This window comes from Lutjanus erythropterus, chromosome 1 (assembly GCF_056507025.1).
Source record: "Lutjanus erythropterus isolate fLutEry1 chromosome 1, fLutEry1.hap2, whole genome shotgun sequence".
Taxonomy (NCBI): domain Eukaryota; kingdom Metazoa; phylum Chordata; class Actinopteri; order Lutjaniformes; family Lutjanidae; genus Lutjanus; species Lutjanus erythropterus.
Genome location: NC_139317.1, coordinates 48,947,663 through 48,962,140, shown reverse-complemented (window position 1 = coordinate 48,962,140; position 14,478 = coordinate 48,947,663). Strand labels below are relative to the sequence as shown.

The window sequence follows — 14,478 nt, the reverse complement described above, 5'->3', positions numbered from 1 at the left end:
CTTCTGATTGGTGGTTGACCCACAGTTGCTGGTTTTACTGTATTTTTTTAATTCAAGGATGTATGGTAGTATGCATCACTGTATATCACAGCCAATTCTCTCCTGCAGTTATTCCCAATCACTGGGTCAGGACCCTCACATGGGTCACATTAGATTTTCCCCAAAATAAATAAAAGAGAATGGAGAAAATTCTGCCAACTGAAGATTTACATCTGCAGTACAGCTGAAATAATAATGCACTTACATGTGTTTATTATTTTACTGATGAGAAGAAAAAAAGAGCCTCTTAATTCTGTCTACATGCATTTATTTTGTGTCAATTATGAAGAAGCTAAAATGTCTGATATTGTTTTCCTGATGAGAGGAAATAAACAATAAAAATGCTCAGATTTCAGCTTCTTCAATGTGAATATTTTTTGGGTTCTTTACTCCTTTATGAAAGCAAACTGAAAATCTTTGAGATGTGTGTAAAACAAGACATTTTCAGCATTTTATGGACCAAACAACTAACTGATTGATGGAGAAAATGATCAACAGATGAATCGAAAATGACTATGATTAAAAAATAGGTGCACCTATAAGACAACATTCAATCATATTTGAATGTGTATTATAAATGAAGTGATGCAGCATCTTCACAGTAATGTATTCTCTCTCAGGCAGCAGTGCTAAGCTTGTGGTGTACAGTGAGACCACAATAGTTATATGGTCACACAGCACAGGAAGGTGCTGGGTGACAAGAAATCAATGCAATCAAAAGAAACCCTGCAGGCTGCACAACAGAGGGGCCATATTCCAACCCAGGAGGGATTTCTGTTATGTCTTCTATGTGAAACACAATAGGTGTTGCGGGCAGACAATTACGGAGTCAGATCAGTCTCAGTCTTAATGATTGTACACAGAAAGATTTACCAGAGTATTTTACAAATCCAGCTGCCTGGCGTCTGGTGGCTGCTAACCACAGTGATGACTCTCCTGCTGTGCACAATTAAATGTGTTTGAGTTATGAATCCTTGCTAAGTTAGTGATGTAGCATGTTACATCAGCATTAGCTACCAACTTAGCTGTATGTTGTGGTGACAACCCAGGATCATCCCTTAGCTGTCAAACTAATGCATTTATAACTCAAACACATTTAATCACAGATGACAGGAGGGTTTTCACTGAGCAGATAACAGACTCCATGTCGAGGGTGACCTGCAAGCAGATGGCAATCACATGAAATCACACCCTCAGATCTGTGCTCATGTGACTGGCTAAAAGGGAAGGCATAATCTCATTCTCTGTTGAAAAAATGCATTTGTGAATGGAGCCACAGCAGGGGAGTCTCAAAAACCCATGACACAAATACAGTGTCATAAATGTGCAGCAGTTTGTAACTGCAGCTTCAGCAATCTGTATATAAATGTAACATCATTTGAAAATTTGATGAAAATTACGAATACTTTTAAACAACTATATTTCTACTATATTGATTTAAAAGAAGAAATATATGTGCAGATAAGATTTGTGAACCTTGTTTTTTAATACATCAATTGTTTTACACTTATATACAATAAATATTTTTGTAAAATATTAATGTGGAGAGAGTCATTTATATGTAGATCTCAATCTACATTTGTGAATCCTCCTCTATTCATTTGTTAATACTGAGATTGATTTGACTCCATAGGATAATTATATTGACATTAACACATATTCCACCCTGTTCCTGAATTATGACTTGTCATAGCGAGAAAAATACAGGTGACAGAAGAATATGTTCCACTGAAGTATTTTAGTCAGCCATGGCATCTACTGAACTTATGTTCTGTGTATATGCTCTTCTCTATGCTTACTATTACTGAGCTAAAAGAACATAAATCATTGTAAAATGGTGGCACACTGACAAACACAATGACACGGTCTTTTCACAGGCAGAGCGGTGAGCTGCAAGACAACGGGTTCAGGCTTTTAATCGCAAGAAGAAAGCCAAGAGGAGCGTTAAGATCATAGCAGATCGACCCCCTGAGAGAAAAACACCACTTTAATATGTTCAACCCTCTCATTCCTACAGCTGATGAAAACCCATTTCTTAAACATGTAGATGCACAAATATATGTGATACATATACAATTATGTTGCTATGGAGGCACTTGAAAGCAAAGAGCTAACGCTTTTCTGATGCTTGAGAACAACAGAGGGGGAATTATTAGGCTGTTGCCTTAGTGACATGCAGCCTACAGTGTAAGAGTGTTAGCAGGGGAGGAGATGACTTCAGACTCAGCATGAGCTGTTATTTTCTCACCAATTGCCTGGTTAATTTTATTCTTGTACAGTAGGAGGAAAAAGCTGAAATGCAAAAATGCTATCATGTTAGCATGGCAGGCTTTCATGCTGTGTTACTCATTACTTAAAACAATCCACAGCTAACTGAATGGCATGTTTCACTTTAGTTAAACTGTATATCATATTACTGTGGACAAACACAATCCCACTCTACCTCATTGTTCATTGTCTTATGTATATATGTGTTATTCTATTTCTGCATTTTTTATATTTTTGCACAGTGCTCTGGGACACTACTTGTATTTCATATTTGGTGTAGTGTACACTTGTATATTACTCTTGTATATATTAACATTTTAATCCTGTTTTTTGGTGAACAAATCTTAATTCAGGCAGTAGACAACTCAAGTAAAACAATTTCATGAAAATATATCAGCCACTTGCCGGTACTAAGATCATGAGGTGGCAGCCATCTTTGGATTAGACATTTTAGTACTGTTTATTCATGTATATATTTTCAATATTCTCAGATATTTTTTAAATCGATTTTTCTTCTATCTATCTATCTATCTATCTATCTATCTATCTATCTATCTATCTATCTATCTATCTATCTATCTATCTATCTAAAATCTCATTTACACTAGCCAGTAATTTTCTTTTCAAAAAAAACACTACATGATGTGACCATTTTTGTGTGTACCTCTTGTTATAAAGTCTCCCTAGTGAACTGTGGAGGCAGTAATGCAATCGAATTTGGTGAGTTTAACACTGGAACAGCCAAGGCGATAATTTTGACTGTTTTATATGTGCACTAACTTTGTAGAATTCAAAAATATAATGCTGCTGGTACCTGACTTTTACTAAAAGTGAAAGTACTTTCAATTATTTATTTATTTTCATTTTTTATTTAAATTACGATCATACTGACCTAATGAACCTTGCTACTGTTACTTTTTGCCCAGCTGGAGATGCATCTCGGTTGCCTAGCAACTTTCGTCCCTGTCAATAAAAGTTTGCAAGTTGTCTTGAGTTCCAATTTTCTAACATTAAAATACAAATAATTAATTGAATAGACTCAATTAAGGGAGGCCAAGGATGGTTGTGCCACTCTTTGTGGCAGCGCCTATAACTCACTGAATGTTTGTGCCAAATCTTGCAAATGTTGAAACAAACAAAGTTCCTTTACTTATTACAGACAGCAATGTTTCCAGCTTTTTTGTTTTTATTTTTATACTTGTTTCAAGCCTTTTTACAATTTTTTTTTTTTTTACATTTTTTCATATTTTTGTGATGGTTCTCAGTGGAAATTTGTTTTTATTAATGCTAAAATAACATGTTTATAATCTTATAAAATACATGTAACTGTTTCTCCCTGAGTAATTCTAGATTAATCTAAAATTTGAATCAGATCACTGATGGTTATTTTCCTATAGAAAAATACTGCTGTGAATATATGCAGTCATTACTATACTATACTATTACTTTATGCAATGGCTGCATATTGATGAATATATAAATACGTTTTACAAAACTTTTATTTTGGTGTTACTTCATTTTTTAACAGAATACACTCACAGAATAAATGCATTAATAGTCTGGTATTTATCATGAGAGATAATAGAGTTTGGAGGTCAAAGGTCAAAATAACCACTTAATGCCGTTCTAGTACTTACAGAATTCTGCCACTTCTAGTGTTAAGATCTATCATCTTCATTTTGTTTCGGCTGATTGATGGAGTATTTATAAATTGACTGAATTTGATTCAATTTATTGACTGGTGGACTTTCTCTACTTACCTTCCTGTCATTAGGTTCTGCATTCACTCCCTCGATGTCTCCCTGTAACACGCACACACACACACAGACACACACACACACACACACACACACATTTTCATATTTGAATTAGAATAATCTTCTCTGCTGTACATGAGCAGCAAAATATCAAGTGTTCTCAGACCAATGAGGGAGAGGTGACCATGAAGTGATGTGATACTCACATCATGCAGAGGATAAGCAGCTGTATAGACACCATTAGCTAGCAGACTGGTAATCCCTGTAAAAAAGCATATTCAACAGGATTATAATCTGGGAAGACACACACACACACACACACACACACACACACACACACACACACAGCAGTGTAAAACTCACCAGAGGAGCTCTGGAAGAAAATTACAATGAGAGAAATGACTCAGAAATGACTGATGTTGCATTTCCTCTTTAGAATTCAAACATAAGACTTCACTGAAGGATGCAAAGAGATAAATTCCAAGACATTCATAGCTCCATCAATTCATTTTTTGTCTGTCATAATAACATGAATCATAACAATAATTTGCTTTGTTTTCTTGTCCGAATACATGACGGAAAATCTGAGTGAGTGATGTCCAAAACTACTACAAGAATAAGACTCTAGTTGTGATAAACCAGAATTATATTTATCCTGAAACACAAACAATGCTACTGTTGGTTTATTTATTTGTTTAATTGTAAAGTGTGTACATCTTCCTAGCTGTACCAGAGTCAGCTATAAACTAATTCAAGTCTTTGGTCTCTGGGCAGGAAACAGAGAGGTATCTCTGTTATGAAATGAACACTGTAATATAAAAACACAAACAGTATACACGACAGTATAACAACAACAACAAGATTTCTACACATTAAGACACTTGAGGTGTATGCATGTACGGTATGTGTGATTGAAGTGGATTGGATTCAGTGATTTGTGACATGATTTCATTCATTCTTTGTGAATTTAAACTCAACAAAGCTGCAGCACTCTCTGTTAGATCTAGATGTCGGTGTGCAGTGATATGAACTTTTTTTAATGGGAAAGCAGCCCCATCATTGATTCATTGATCAGCATCAGCAAGACACACAAGAGATTATGTATCCTGGATCAGGCTGATTGGTAATCACTGCACATCCTATTTATAGATCATACTTACATCTGAAGACAATCACATGGTGATGAGTTGCAAGAGAATATGTGTGTGTGTGTGTGTGTGTGTGTGTGTGTGTGTGTGTGTGTGTGTGTGTGTGTGTGTGTGTGTGTGTGTATGTGTGTGTGTGTGTGTGTGTGTATGTATGAAGTTTGAATATATGGCTTGAATATATTGAATGAACCTCCAATATATGGAATGAACGTTATGGAATGACAGTCTGAATATATGAAATTAAATTTTGAATATATGGAGTGAAACTTGAATATATGGAATGAAATAAACCAATATCTGCTGACTTTAACTCAGTCTGATACTCTGGCTTCAACACTCCACACTGATCAACTACAGCAGCCTCAAAGGGTCAAAAGTGGCTTTAAATACAAGGTGGCGACATTTGAGAGGCAGCATACATGTATTTTTCACTTTTCTATTTTATTTAGGATTTTCTTATGGTACTAACTTGATGAGCAGGAACATCTAAATGTAGCAGTTTACTTCAAAAGGTATATGTTTTATTCATTCTCTAAAAATGATTTAGTAATGACTTAGACTAGTTTGATAAAGTTTGTATTACTAAATATATGGGATTTATAATATAGACTACATCACATCAATCAGTCTTCATGACATTGACTTAAGCTGCATTATTGCTAAGAGGTAAATAAAATACTTTCTAAAAGTAAACTGGTACAACACAACATTTAGCTGTGCAAGTTAGTGCCATAAAATAAAATCAAATAAAATAAAATCAAATCAAAGAATAAAAATAAATGTATGCTGCCTCTCAAATGTCTCCATCTTGTATTAAAGCCAGTTTTGACCCTTTGAGGCTGCTGTAGCTGATCAGTGTGGAGTGTTGAAGCCAGAGTAACAGACTGAGTTTAAGTCAGCAGCTGTTTCCACAGAGGGAATATATGACTGACAGTACGAGCATGCGTGTCCTTTTATGTTTATCATGTGAAGTCAAATATGAGTGAAGTTTGTTTAAAAAATATTACCATGATCACAATGCTAATTTCAGTTAGCATGTTAACGGTAATTCCCATTATGTGTTAGCATCAAGCTAAGCGGTAATACACATTGAAAACACATAGTGGCCCTAGTACGATCACATCAGATTTCATTCCATCTATTCAAAATTTCATTCCATATATTCAAGGTTCATTAAATATATTCAAGTTTCAATCATTCCATATATTCGAACTTCATATTATATAGTATCTAATAATTTACTGAACAGAATGCCATGGTATAGGCATTTACTGTGACTGTGACTCACCTCCCAGCTCCTGAAGAACTGTAAAAAAAAGCTTAAACTTCTAAGACTAAGAGCAAGGGTGGGGAAAATATGTGCTCTTAGATGCATTGCAATGTGGATGGAGAAAATTCTGAATCGATTCATAAATATCAACATCTGATTAAAAAAAAAAAAAAAGCTCCCCTGCTTTGTGATTGGTTGCTGTAAATTGGCTGTGCTGTGATTGGCTGTTGGAAAATACCCCTGTTTTGTGATAAGCCATTGTAAAAACACTGGTGCTGTGGGTGACTGTTGTGAAACTCACCTCTGCTGTGATTGGTGGTTCTAAAATCCCACTCTTTTGTGATTGGCTGTGGTAAGAACCACATGGTCTGTGAATGGCTCTTGTAAAACCCCCTGTTTTGAGTTTGGCTGTTGTAAAACTCCCTTGTGCTGTGATTGACTTTTGTGAAATCCCCCTGTTGTGTCATTGGTTATTCTAAAAAACACTGGTGCTCTGATTGGCTGTTGTAAAACTCCCTCTGCCACTGTGATTGGCTGTTGTAAAGCTGCCTTGTTTTGTGATTGGTTGTGATAAAAAACCCCTGTGCTGTGATTGGCTGCTGAAAATAACCATTTGATGCTATTGCCTGTTGTAAAATACCTCTGTGTTGTGATTGGCTAATGTAAAACTTCCCTGTTTTGTATTTGGATGTTGGAAATCTTGCCTCTGTTGTGATTGGATGTTGGAAAATTCCCCTGTATTGTGATTGGCTGTTGTAAAACTACCCTGTTTTTGCGACTGGGTGTCGTAAAACTCCTTTCCACTGTGATTAGGCACTAAAACCTAATCTTGCTTAGAGCATCAAAATGTTGAAAATTGTGCCCCTTTTCTATCCATTCAGTTCACAATATATTCTGAATCAAATCAGACAAAAAGATTTACACCCTGAAATGAAACATATACATTTGTTTGCGAGGTACCCAGAGATCCCCACCCTTAATTCCGGTAGATGAAACCCTGATTGTTCCTCATTTTCTGTCTTTATGTTATGCACCCTTTCTGCATGTGTTTTTACTGTTCACCATACTGGTTAGAGTAAAAGAAACACTTTGACTTGGATTCTCTCCAACTGTCCATTGCATTTTCTGCCTCAAAGAAGCCTGAACATATTTCTTATATTTTCTTCAGCTGATTGTTATGTAACAGTCAAGAGACTGTCGAGCCTAGGTTGAATGATCTCACCAGATAGCCGTCACTTTCAATCAACACTGTACTGTGGAGATGACAGAGAGGTTGTATACAGGCAGCTAAGGTTTAACATGATGGCACCCTGCACTCCTCTGTTGTGTAACTGTACTACATTCTGATGAAAAAAGGACCAGATTACATGCATATTGATTTATTCTGCCATTAGAGTATTAGAGATATAGGCCTTACCCATGGAGTATTTGGCTCTGGTGCATCTTGTCCTCTTCAGAACCTCATAGACCTGCAAAAGAACATTCAAAATACTAAATGAACACACTCAGTGTTAATAACATGAGTAGATGAGGAGGGTGAGTTGAATATTTATGTGTATAATAGCAGGTGAAATTGTTGGAGTGAGAATGAAGCAGGTGACCTGATGAGGTGTGTGTGTGTGTGTGTGTGTGTGTGTGTCCTCAGAGAGTTTGCTGATCAGCTCAGTGTAAAACAAGGTTTTACTGATGAGAGCTGGAGCTCAGCTGTGATTGAGGAGCTCCAATCAGTAATGAGGAGCCAATCATGTTACACAGTCATTAGCCAAGGCCTGTGTAGGTGTGTTTGACATGCAGATTCACAGTGTGTTAGTTTTTCATGGGAGCCACTCCCATTCAGAGAAACAAGTGGGCCCGAGGGAGCAGATGTCAGGGCTATGTTGTTACATCTATAAAGAAAATCACATGTATCAATACTAAAGAAGAGGACTTTATAACTATAAATCAACAACATACACATGTTGTTGCTGTGCTGAATTAAACACTGTGTTTTTTTTGTGGCGCTTGTGTGTCCTCTTCAAGGAGCCACCTGCCAACCATCCAAAACCGATACTTACTATAGAGCTCCTGGTCTTGCTGTCAAAGAACTTGTCCCTGTCAGACAGATCGAATCTGCAAACACATAGAAAACACGTCTAGTTTTATTTGGAGATCTGAAGTGCAGACTGATCATTTTTTCTTTATCTTGCTGATGTTATTAATTTTGTCCATCTAGCACAAAATAATAACACCCCTGTCTATGCTTCAACTCCCTCCTCTTTATTGTTTCCATCTCCTCTTTATGTTTTCTTTCATATTTGGCTTGCTACCTTTTTTTTTTAAAGTAACTGACCAGCTTTGCTTTTAGTCATCCACAGTAAATGTAGCATCTCTTTCTAGAGAACAATGGGCCTCATGTAAGAACATTCTCATATTCTTGTCTTAAATTTATCTTACTTTTTCCATATGAAGGGCTCGTACAAACACGCCACATCCGATTCAACAAATGCTCATAACTTCAGAAAATCGTGTAAATTATCCACCTGTGCGTATTTGAGTGCATGTGCACGAGACTTGTAAATTAGCACAGTTAAGGCCCCAGTAATACCATATAACCTGAAAGAAAACCCAAAATACGAGAAAATTGGTGAATGCCACGCGTTCTCTTAAATCACTCATGCACGCCACTTAAGAACAAATCTGTTCGTACGAGCGGTTCTTGCATGAGGCCGGATGCTCTTAGAGCCAGAAGGAGCTGGATATTATTATTGGAGGATATTGACCTGTTACAGCATTATTGGTCTATACCAGTGGTTCCCAGCCTTTTTTCCTTAGAGCCTCCTCCTTCTGGTATCTAAGGAAAGCTCAACCCTCCCAGCTTGCACACATGCAAATATACACAAAAAGAATAAGTGATTCATTCCAAAGCTTTACTGATCAAAATAAATATCAGTTAAATTGTTAGGGATTATCACTCCCTGTGCCTTGTAAATATTTCCTTCAGCCTTACAAGACATGCCAACTGGTTACACCCCCCAGTGTTCAGTATTGAGCTCTGTCAGTTCTTGATTAGATATAAGGGGACTCAGCTATGGAACATGTTTATTCAAAGTGCATCTCTGTCTGTCTCACTTAATAATTTTAAATACAGACTTAAGAACTGTTAGATGAACCAAACTATCAAAATAGGACATATGTGACTTGACCTGACCTTCCTCTGTCACTGCAGGTTTCTTAAGGAGTTGAACACAACTGTGCTTCTGCACACATGTATACTTAATGCCATGCACACGTGTGCACACTCACACACAAACACACACAAGCACCACACACACAGATGCACACATAGTTTCACTGCACTATTTTATTTTGCTTGTTGTTGTTGTTGCTTGATTTATATAGCTTATTTTACGTTCTTATGCTCTTTGACCCTGCGGCTGTTTGTTTGCTCAGTTTTGTGGATTTTGTATTTGCATATGTATAAATCTTGTTGAGGTGAGATTCCTTCTATAAGCCTCTAATAATCCCACCTCCACAGTTTGCTTCTTTTATTTCTCTTGTTGATGTTTTTCTTCAGTTATTGTGTAAATAAATAAATAAAAAAGTGTATTGTTAAAATGTAAAGTATCCTGCCTCCATTACTTAGTTTTGTGTTCTCACTGTGCTGCCTCTTGACATGTCAGTGAGTCAAAGAAGCAGAAGTTACTTATTTTGTGCACAAGTTAAAAGAAAGATATGAAGATAGCTGTTAGAAGAAAAGAACTTGGAAATGTGTGCTCTATGAGTGTGTCATCAAACTGACTGAGTGGGCAGCTCCTGTCAGTCAGTCAGTGGGCAGTCAGTCAGCACTTGTGTTGCTGGTGGTGTTTGATGGTCTTCACTGAAACAGTCCAAACAGTCCTTGTGCCTCCACAGACAGACAGCATGAATCTGAAGTAAGTAATTTTACTTTAATCAAATACTGGTATTTAGTCCTACGGTCACTTGAATGTTCAAGAATCACCTAAATGTAGAAGCACTGAACACTGAGTCTGAAGAAGTCAGATTAAGATGAAGTGGTTTGAAAGACACTTTTCACAGTAATCTATAACTGAGCTTAAACTGGCTTGGAGTGTTTTCAGGAGATATAGAGGGAGATTTCCTGCTAGCTGTTAGTCAGAGCTGTAAATATAGCTGCCTGCTGCCCACTCTCTCCTCCATACATCCCAGCAGGCTGACATTTATGCTAAGACGTTTCTCCTCTCTGATCACCGCTTTTGAAAGTGCTTTCATTTGTTGGGAGTGAGCAGGAGGCAGCAGTGAAGTCATGACTTCTGTCTGTACTTAATCCAATTAGCCACTCTAAATGCTTTATTTAGCTATTTTCAAAATCCTCCGACACAGCACTGAGAAAATGCAAACGACTTTTGTGATTCAGGCTAGCTGCGTTTGTTTCCTCGGGGGAGAGCAGACTGAGGGATGGGAGCCTCAGCAGAGTCATACTTCAGCTCAGAGTCAGACAGCTTGATGGGCTTGTTGTGCGATTTTTTATTCCAATTTACACCTCTGTGGTTGTTCTCCCTGCTGTCTCAATAATGATACTGTGGGTAAAGCTGCCTCTTCCAATTCTGCTCAGGGGTGAAACAACATGAAACATGAAGCATAATTCTGTGATTACAAAATGTTTGAGTCTGAGTTTCAGTTTTCAGATTTACCTTACTTGCTCTTTGCAAAACAGGCTTACAATGACACATTATTATTATATCTACTCTGATGAAAATAGTCTAATTTAGCTCAAGTCAAGTCAAGTCAAGTCAGGTTTATCTATGGTTTATCATTTATCTCAGGGCTCTTTTCATATAGAGCAGGTCTAGACTGTGTGATATGTGATGACTTCAGTAGTAAAGTTAGTGCCTTCACTGAGTCATATTATTAGTGACCATGGAAACATTCTATGTGCAGATTTCAGAGTGTGAACAGCTCAGACATGTGAAATGCAGATTTTACTCTATTGTTGTGTAGGTGGCTGAGATATTACAGTGGCTTCGACACTCTGTTTTCACAGCTGAAAGGAGAGCATCAGCAGAGATTTTACTCACAGGTGCTGCTTCTCTCTGGAGAAAGGGTGAGAGAGGGATTTGATGCTCTGTGGACGGTTGGCATCTACTTTTGGGTGGAGAGGAGCTGTGACTTTGTGGATGAACAGTCGGATCTTCTCCACCACATTGCTGCCTTGTTTCACATCATAAACCTACAGAGGAGGCAAGAGAACCACATTCAACTGCAAATTAGAGGACTGCATGTAATGAATTACTTATATTAAAAAAAAGGTGGTTGCACTGAGATCAGAATATCATTTTTGAATGGTGATCTGATATTATAACTACCATTTTTAGATGTGATCAGAGAGCAGAGGTAATTTGTTCACTCTGAGAAGCCTGGAGGGTTTGGATATGGGGAGTAGGCATAATTCTCTACTGTATTCTTGAAAATAGCATACAGTTTATTTTATCAGCACCTAAAACAAGCTTGTGTTTGATAAGAGTGAATCAAAGTGCATCAAAAGCACATTGTAGGTTTACAACAGCTGAATTCAGAGAAGAGATTTTGTTAAAGTATGTAGTAAACAGAAGAGGACACCTTCATTATTCAGTCTCTCCTGGAAGTTGTGATCGCAACAACTGATGCAAATTCAACCAGTTGCTGTGAATTCTGCACAACTGTGGAATTTTGTCCAAACTAAGCAACTTTTCTGTAAATCTGACAAACCTTTGTTGCTTCGTAAGTTTTACCAATCAGTTTGTTTGGGTTTATCATTGTTACTGACATTTAGCAATGCCCTGAGCTTTTATTGTGGAATTTTGTGCTGTTTTGACTGAATTTGTGGTCAAAAAGATTTCGCTTATTTGTGGAATACAACCCAGGTGCACATCTTCATTTACAAATCAAACATATTTTGTTGGAGTTTTTGTAATCCTAAGTCATTTTGGGAACGTTACTCAGAACAGTCAGAATAGACTGCAGTTTTGTTCTCCCTGAAACAAGTTGCCTTTGATTTTAATGAATTATACTAAAAAATGTAACTTTCTTTTGCAATTTTCACTTACCCCTGCAATTTTACTGCCTACAAACATTGCACCATGCATCGCAATTTAAAAAAAAAAAGAAGCTGTTGTGAAATCAGGCATTTTAGGCCGCAGCAATTCCAGAAACAGTCTGCCCAATCCTGGAGGGACTGATTAAGCCTAGGAGCACCAACTCAAATCTACCCATCATAGCCACCAGTGTCCAGGTACAGTGGCTGAGCTGGTGGAGTATGTGCACCAGGTATTGAGGCTGTGAGTCCCCTGCAGCTGCTGTGTGTATGTGCTGTGTCATCCCCCTATTCGCTGTCCTAGCCATTAAAGGCAAAGCCCCAAAAATATAAAAAGATAGCCATCCAACTAGTTAATGTATTGTCAGTCTAGCCCTACAAAGGATGTGTTGCAGCTGTTTGTTTGAAGTTATAATCAAAAGGCCACTACTACACCATGGATGTATTCAGGTAAAACAAGTCCATTGTCCATGCAAAATTACTGCATTTTTATGGTTAATTTATCCAAAATGAGCAAGCAGACAATAGAATTAAGATTCATGTTTCTTGCATGACTAGCCAGGTGCATGCTGGTCCTATCTCTGACTTCCTGCCCACAGTGTTACCCAAAATACAATGAAAATACTTATGACACAAAAAACTAAATAAGCTACAAATGAAAATAATATTAATTAATCATTAGGTTTAACAAATAACAAGCAGAGGAAAATACTATATAATTCTATATAAAACTAGTCAAATAATACCACTTATTTATTAATAAAACAATAACTTACAAACTGTACTCACAAACAAAGAGCTCCTACAACATGGTCTAAATCATGAGTGCTCAGGTTCATCTTAGTCATTTGTTGGGACTCTAGAGTTCAAAGAGTGGCTGGTATTTTTGAACTGAGCTGATGTTTCGTGTTTTGTGCCAATATCTGATACTTCAGGAGTTGACAGTTAGGTAGACTGTGGTGAGGTTTGTGCTGCACAATCTCCCCTTGTGAATGCTGACCAAATTACAGGACTTGACAAATGTTTGAATCAAAATTCAAGCATTCTGCATTCTATCAAAATCAAACTCCAAGGCTTATAAGAAGTGTTATAATGCCACATGAATGACAGAGGAACAGGAAACACTGATGAAACAATTTTCACCAATCAGAAATGAAGCTCTGAGAGCCGGATCAGTCAGTCTCAGGCCAAGAGGAAGCTACAGTAAACATACATTTCTACTGATAGCTGAAGTACCTTCTTTGTTGGCATCTTGAGCTTCATGAACTCAGCCTCTCGACACAGAACGTTCCAGGGAGCGTGGACCTTCAAGAAGCCAATTCCAGGGATCTTAGTCTGAAATACAAGGAAGGTTTAGATCAGGGGTGTCAAACTCATTTTAGTTCAGGGGCCACATACAGCCCAGTTTGATCTCAAGTGGGCCGGACCTATAAAATTAAAGCATAATCTATTGATTATTTCTGGCGATTAATCGAGTGATCAGATAAGAAATATTGTGTGTTCTGCATTTTTTTCTATTAAATTACTTTTGCTTCATTTAAGAACAATGGTAATATACAAAAGAGAAGATAAGACAGGTCTATTAAATGAACAACTATGAATTGCTGAAGTAAAAATACTTTCTACTTTTCTTTTCAAGTACAAAGGTCAAAGTAAAGGTAGTAATGTCTGCTGAAACCACAAACAGAGGATGGAACTCACTCTTTTAACTGAAACAGTCACCAGAATGTTTTATTAACATGTTAAAATCACAACATTTTTCTTCTGGAGCAGGACAGACGCTCCCAGACCCCCAGAGGACAGGGGACTGGTTTACCAACATGCCACCTTTTTTTCCTCTTATGAGTTTGCAGGTCTGTATTTAGTCATCAAAAAATACCAATAAGAATACCATTAAAGTACAACAACAGCAATAAAAATGTTGATTTTTCAAAAAAGGAAAGAATA

The 14,478-nt window shown here is 37.2% G+C and overlaps 1 protein-coding gene across 2 annotated transcripts in view; it reads right to left on the bottom strand.

Moving 5' to 3' along the window:
* ano1a (anoctamin 1, calcium activated chloride channel a) overlaps nucleotides 1-14,478 on the bottom strand; it is a 114,605-nt gene that overhangs the window by 40,731 nt on the left and 59,396 nt on the right. For both annotated transcript variants that reach the window (XM_084722754.1, XM_084722746.1), the window contains exons 4-9: nucleotides 13,768-13,866; nucleotides 11,537-11,688; nucleotides 8,537-8,591; nucleotides 7,900-7,951; nucleotides 4,271-4,326; nucleotides 4,068-4,109 (exon numbers count right to left, since the gene is read on the bottom strand). In XM_084722754.1, coding sequence (XP_084578880.1) covers nucleotides 4,068-4,109; nucleotides 4,271-4,326; nucleotides 7,900-7,951; nucleotides 8,537-8,591; nucleotides 11,537-11,688; nucleotides 13,768-13,866 — 456 coding nt within the window. The remainder of the gene's footprint in view (nucleotides 1-4,067; nucleotides 4,110-4,270; nucleotides 4,327-7,899; nucleotides 7,952-8,536; nucleotides 8,592-11,536; nucleotides 11,689-13,767; nucleotides 13,867-14,478) is intronic.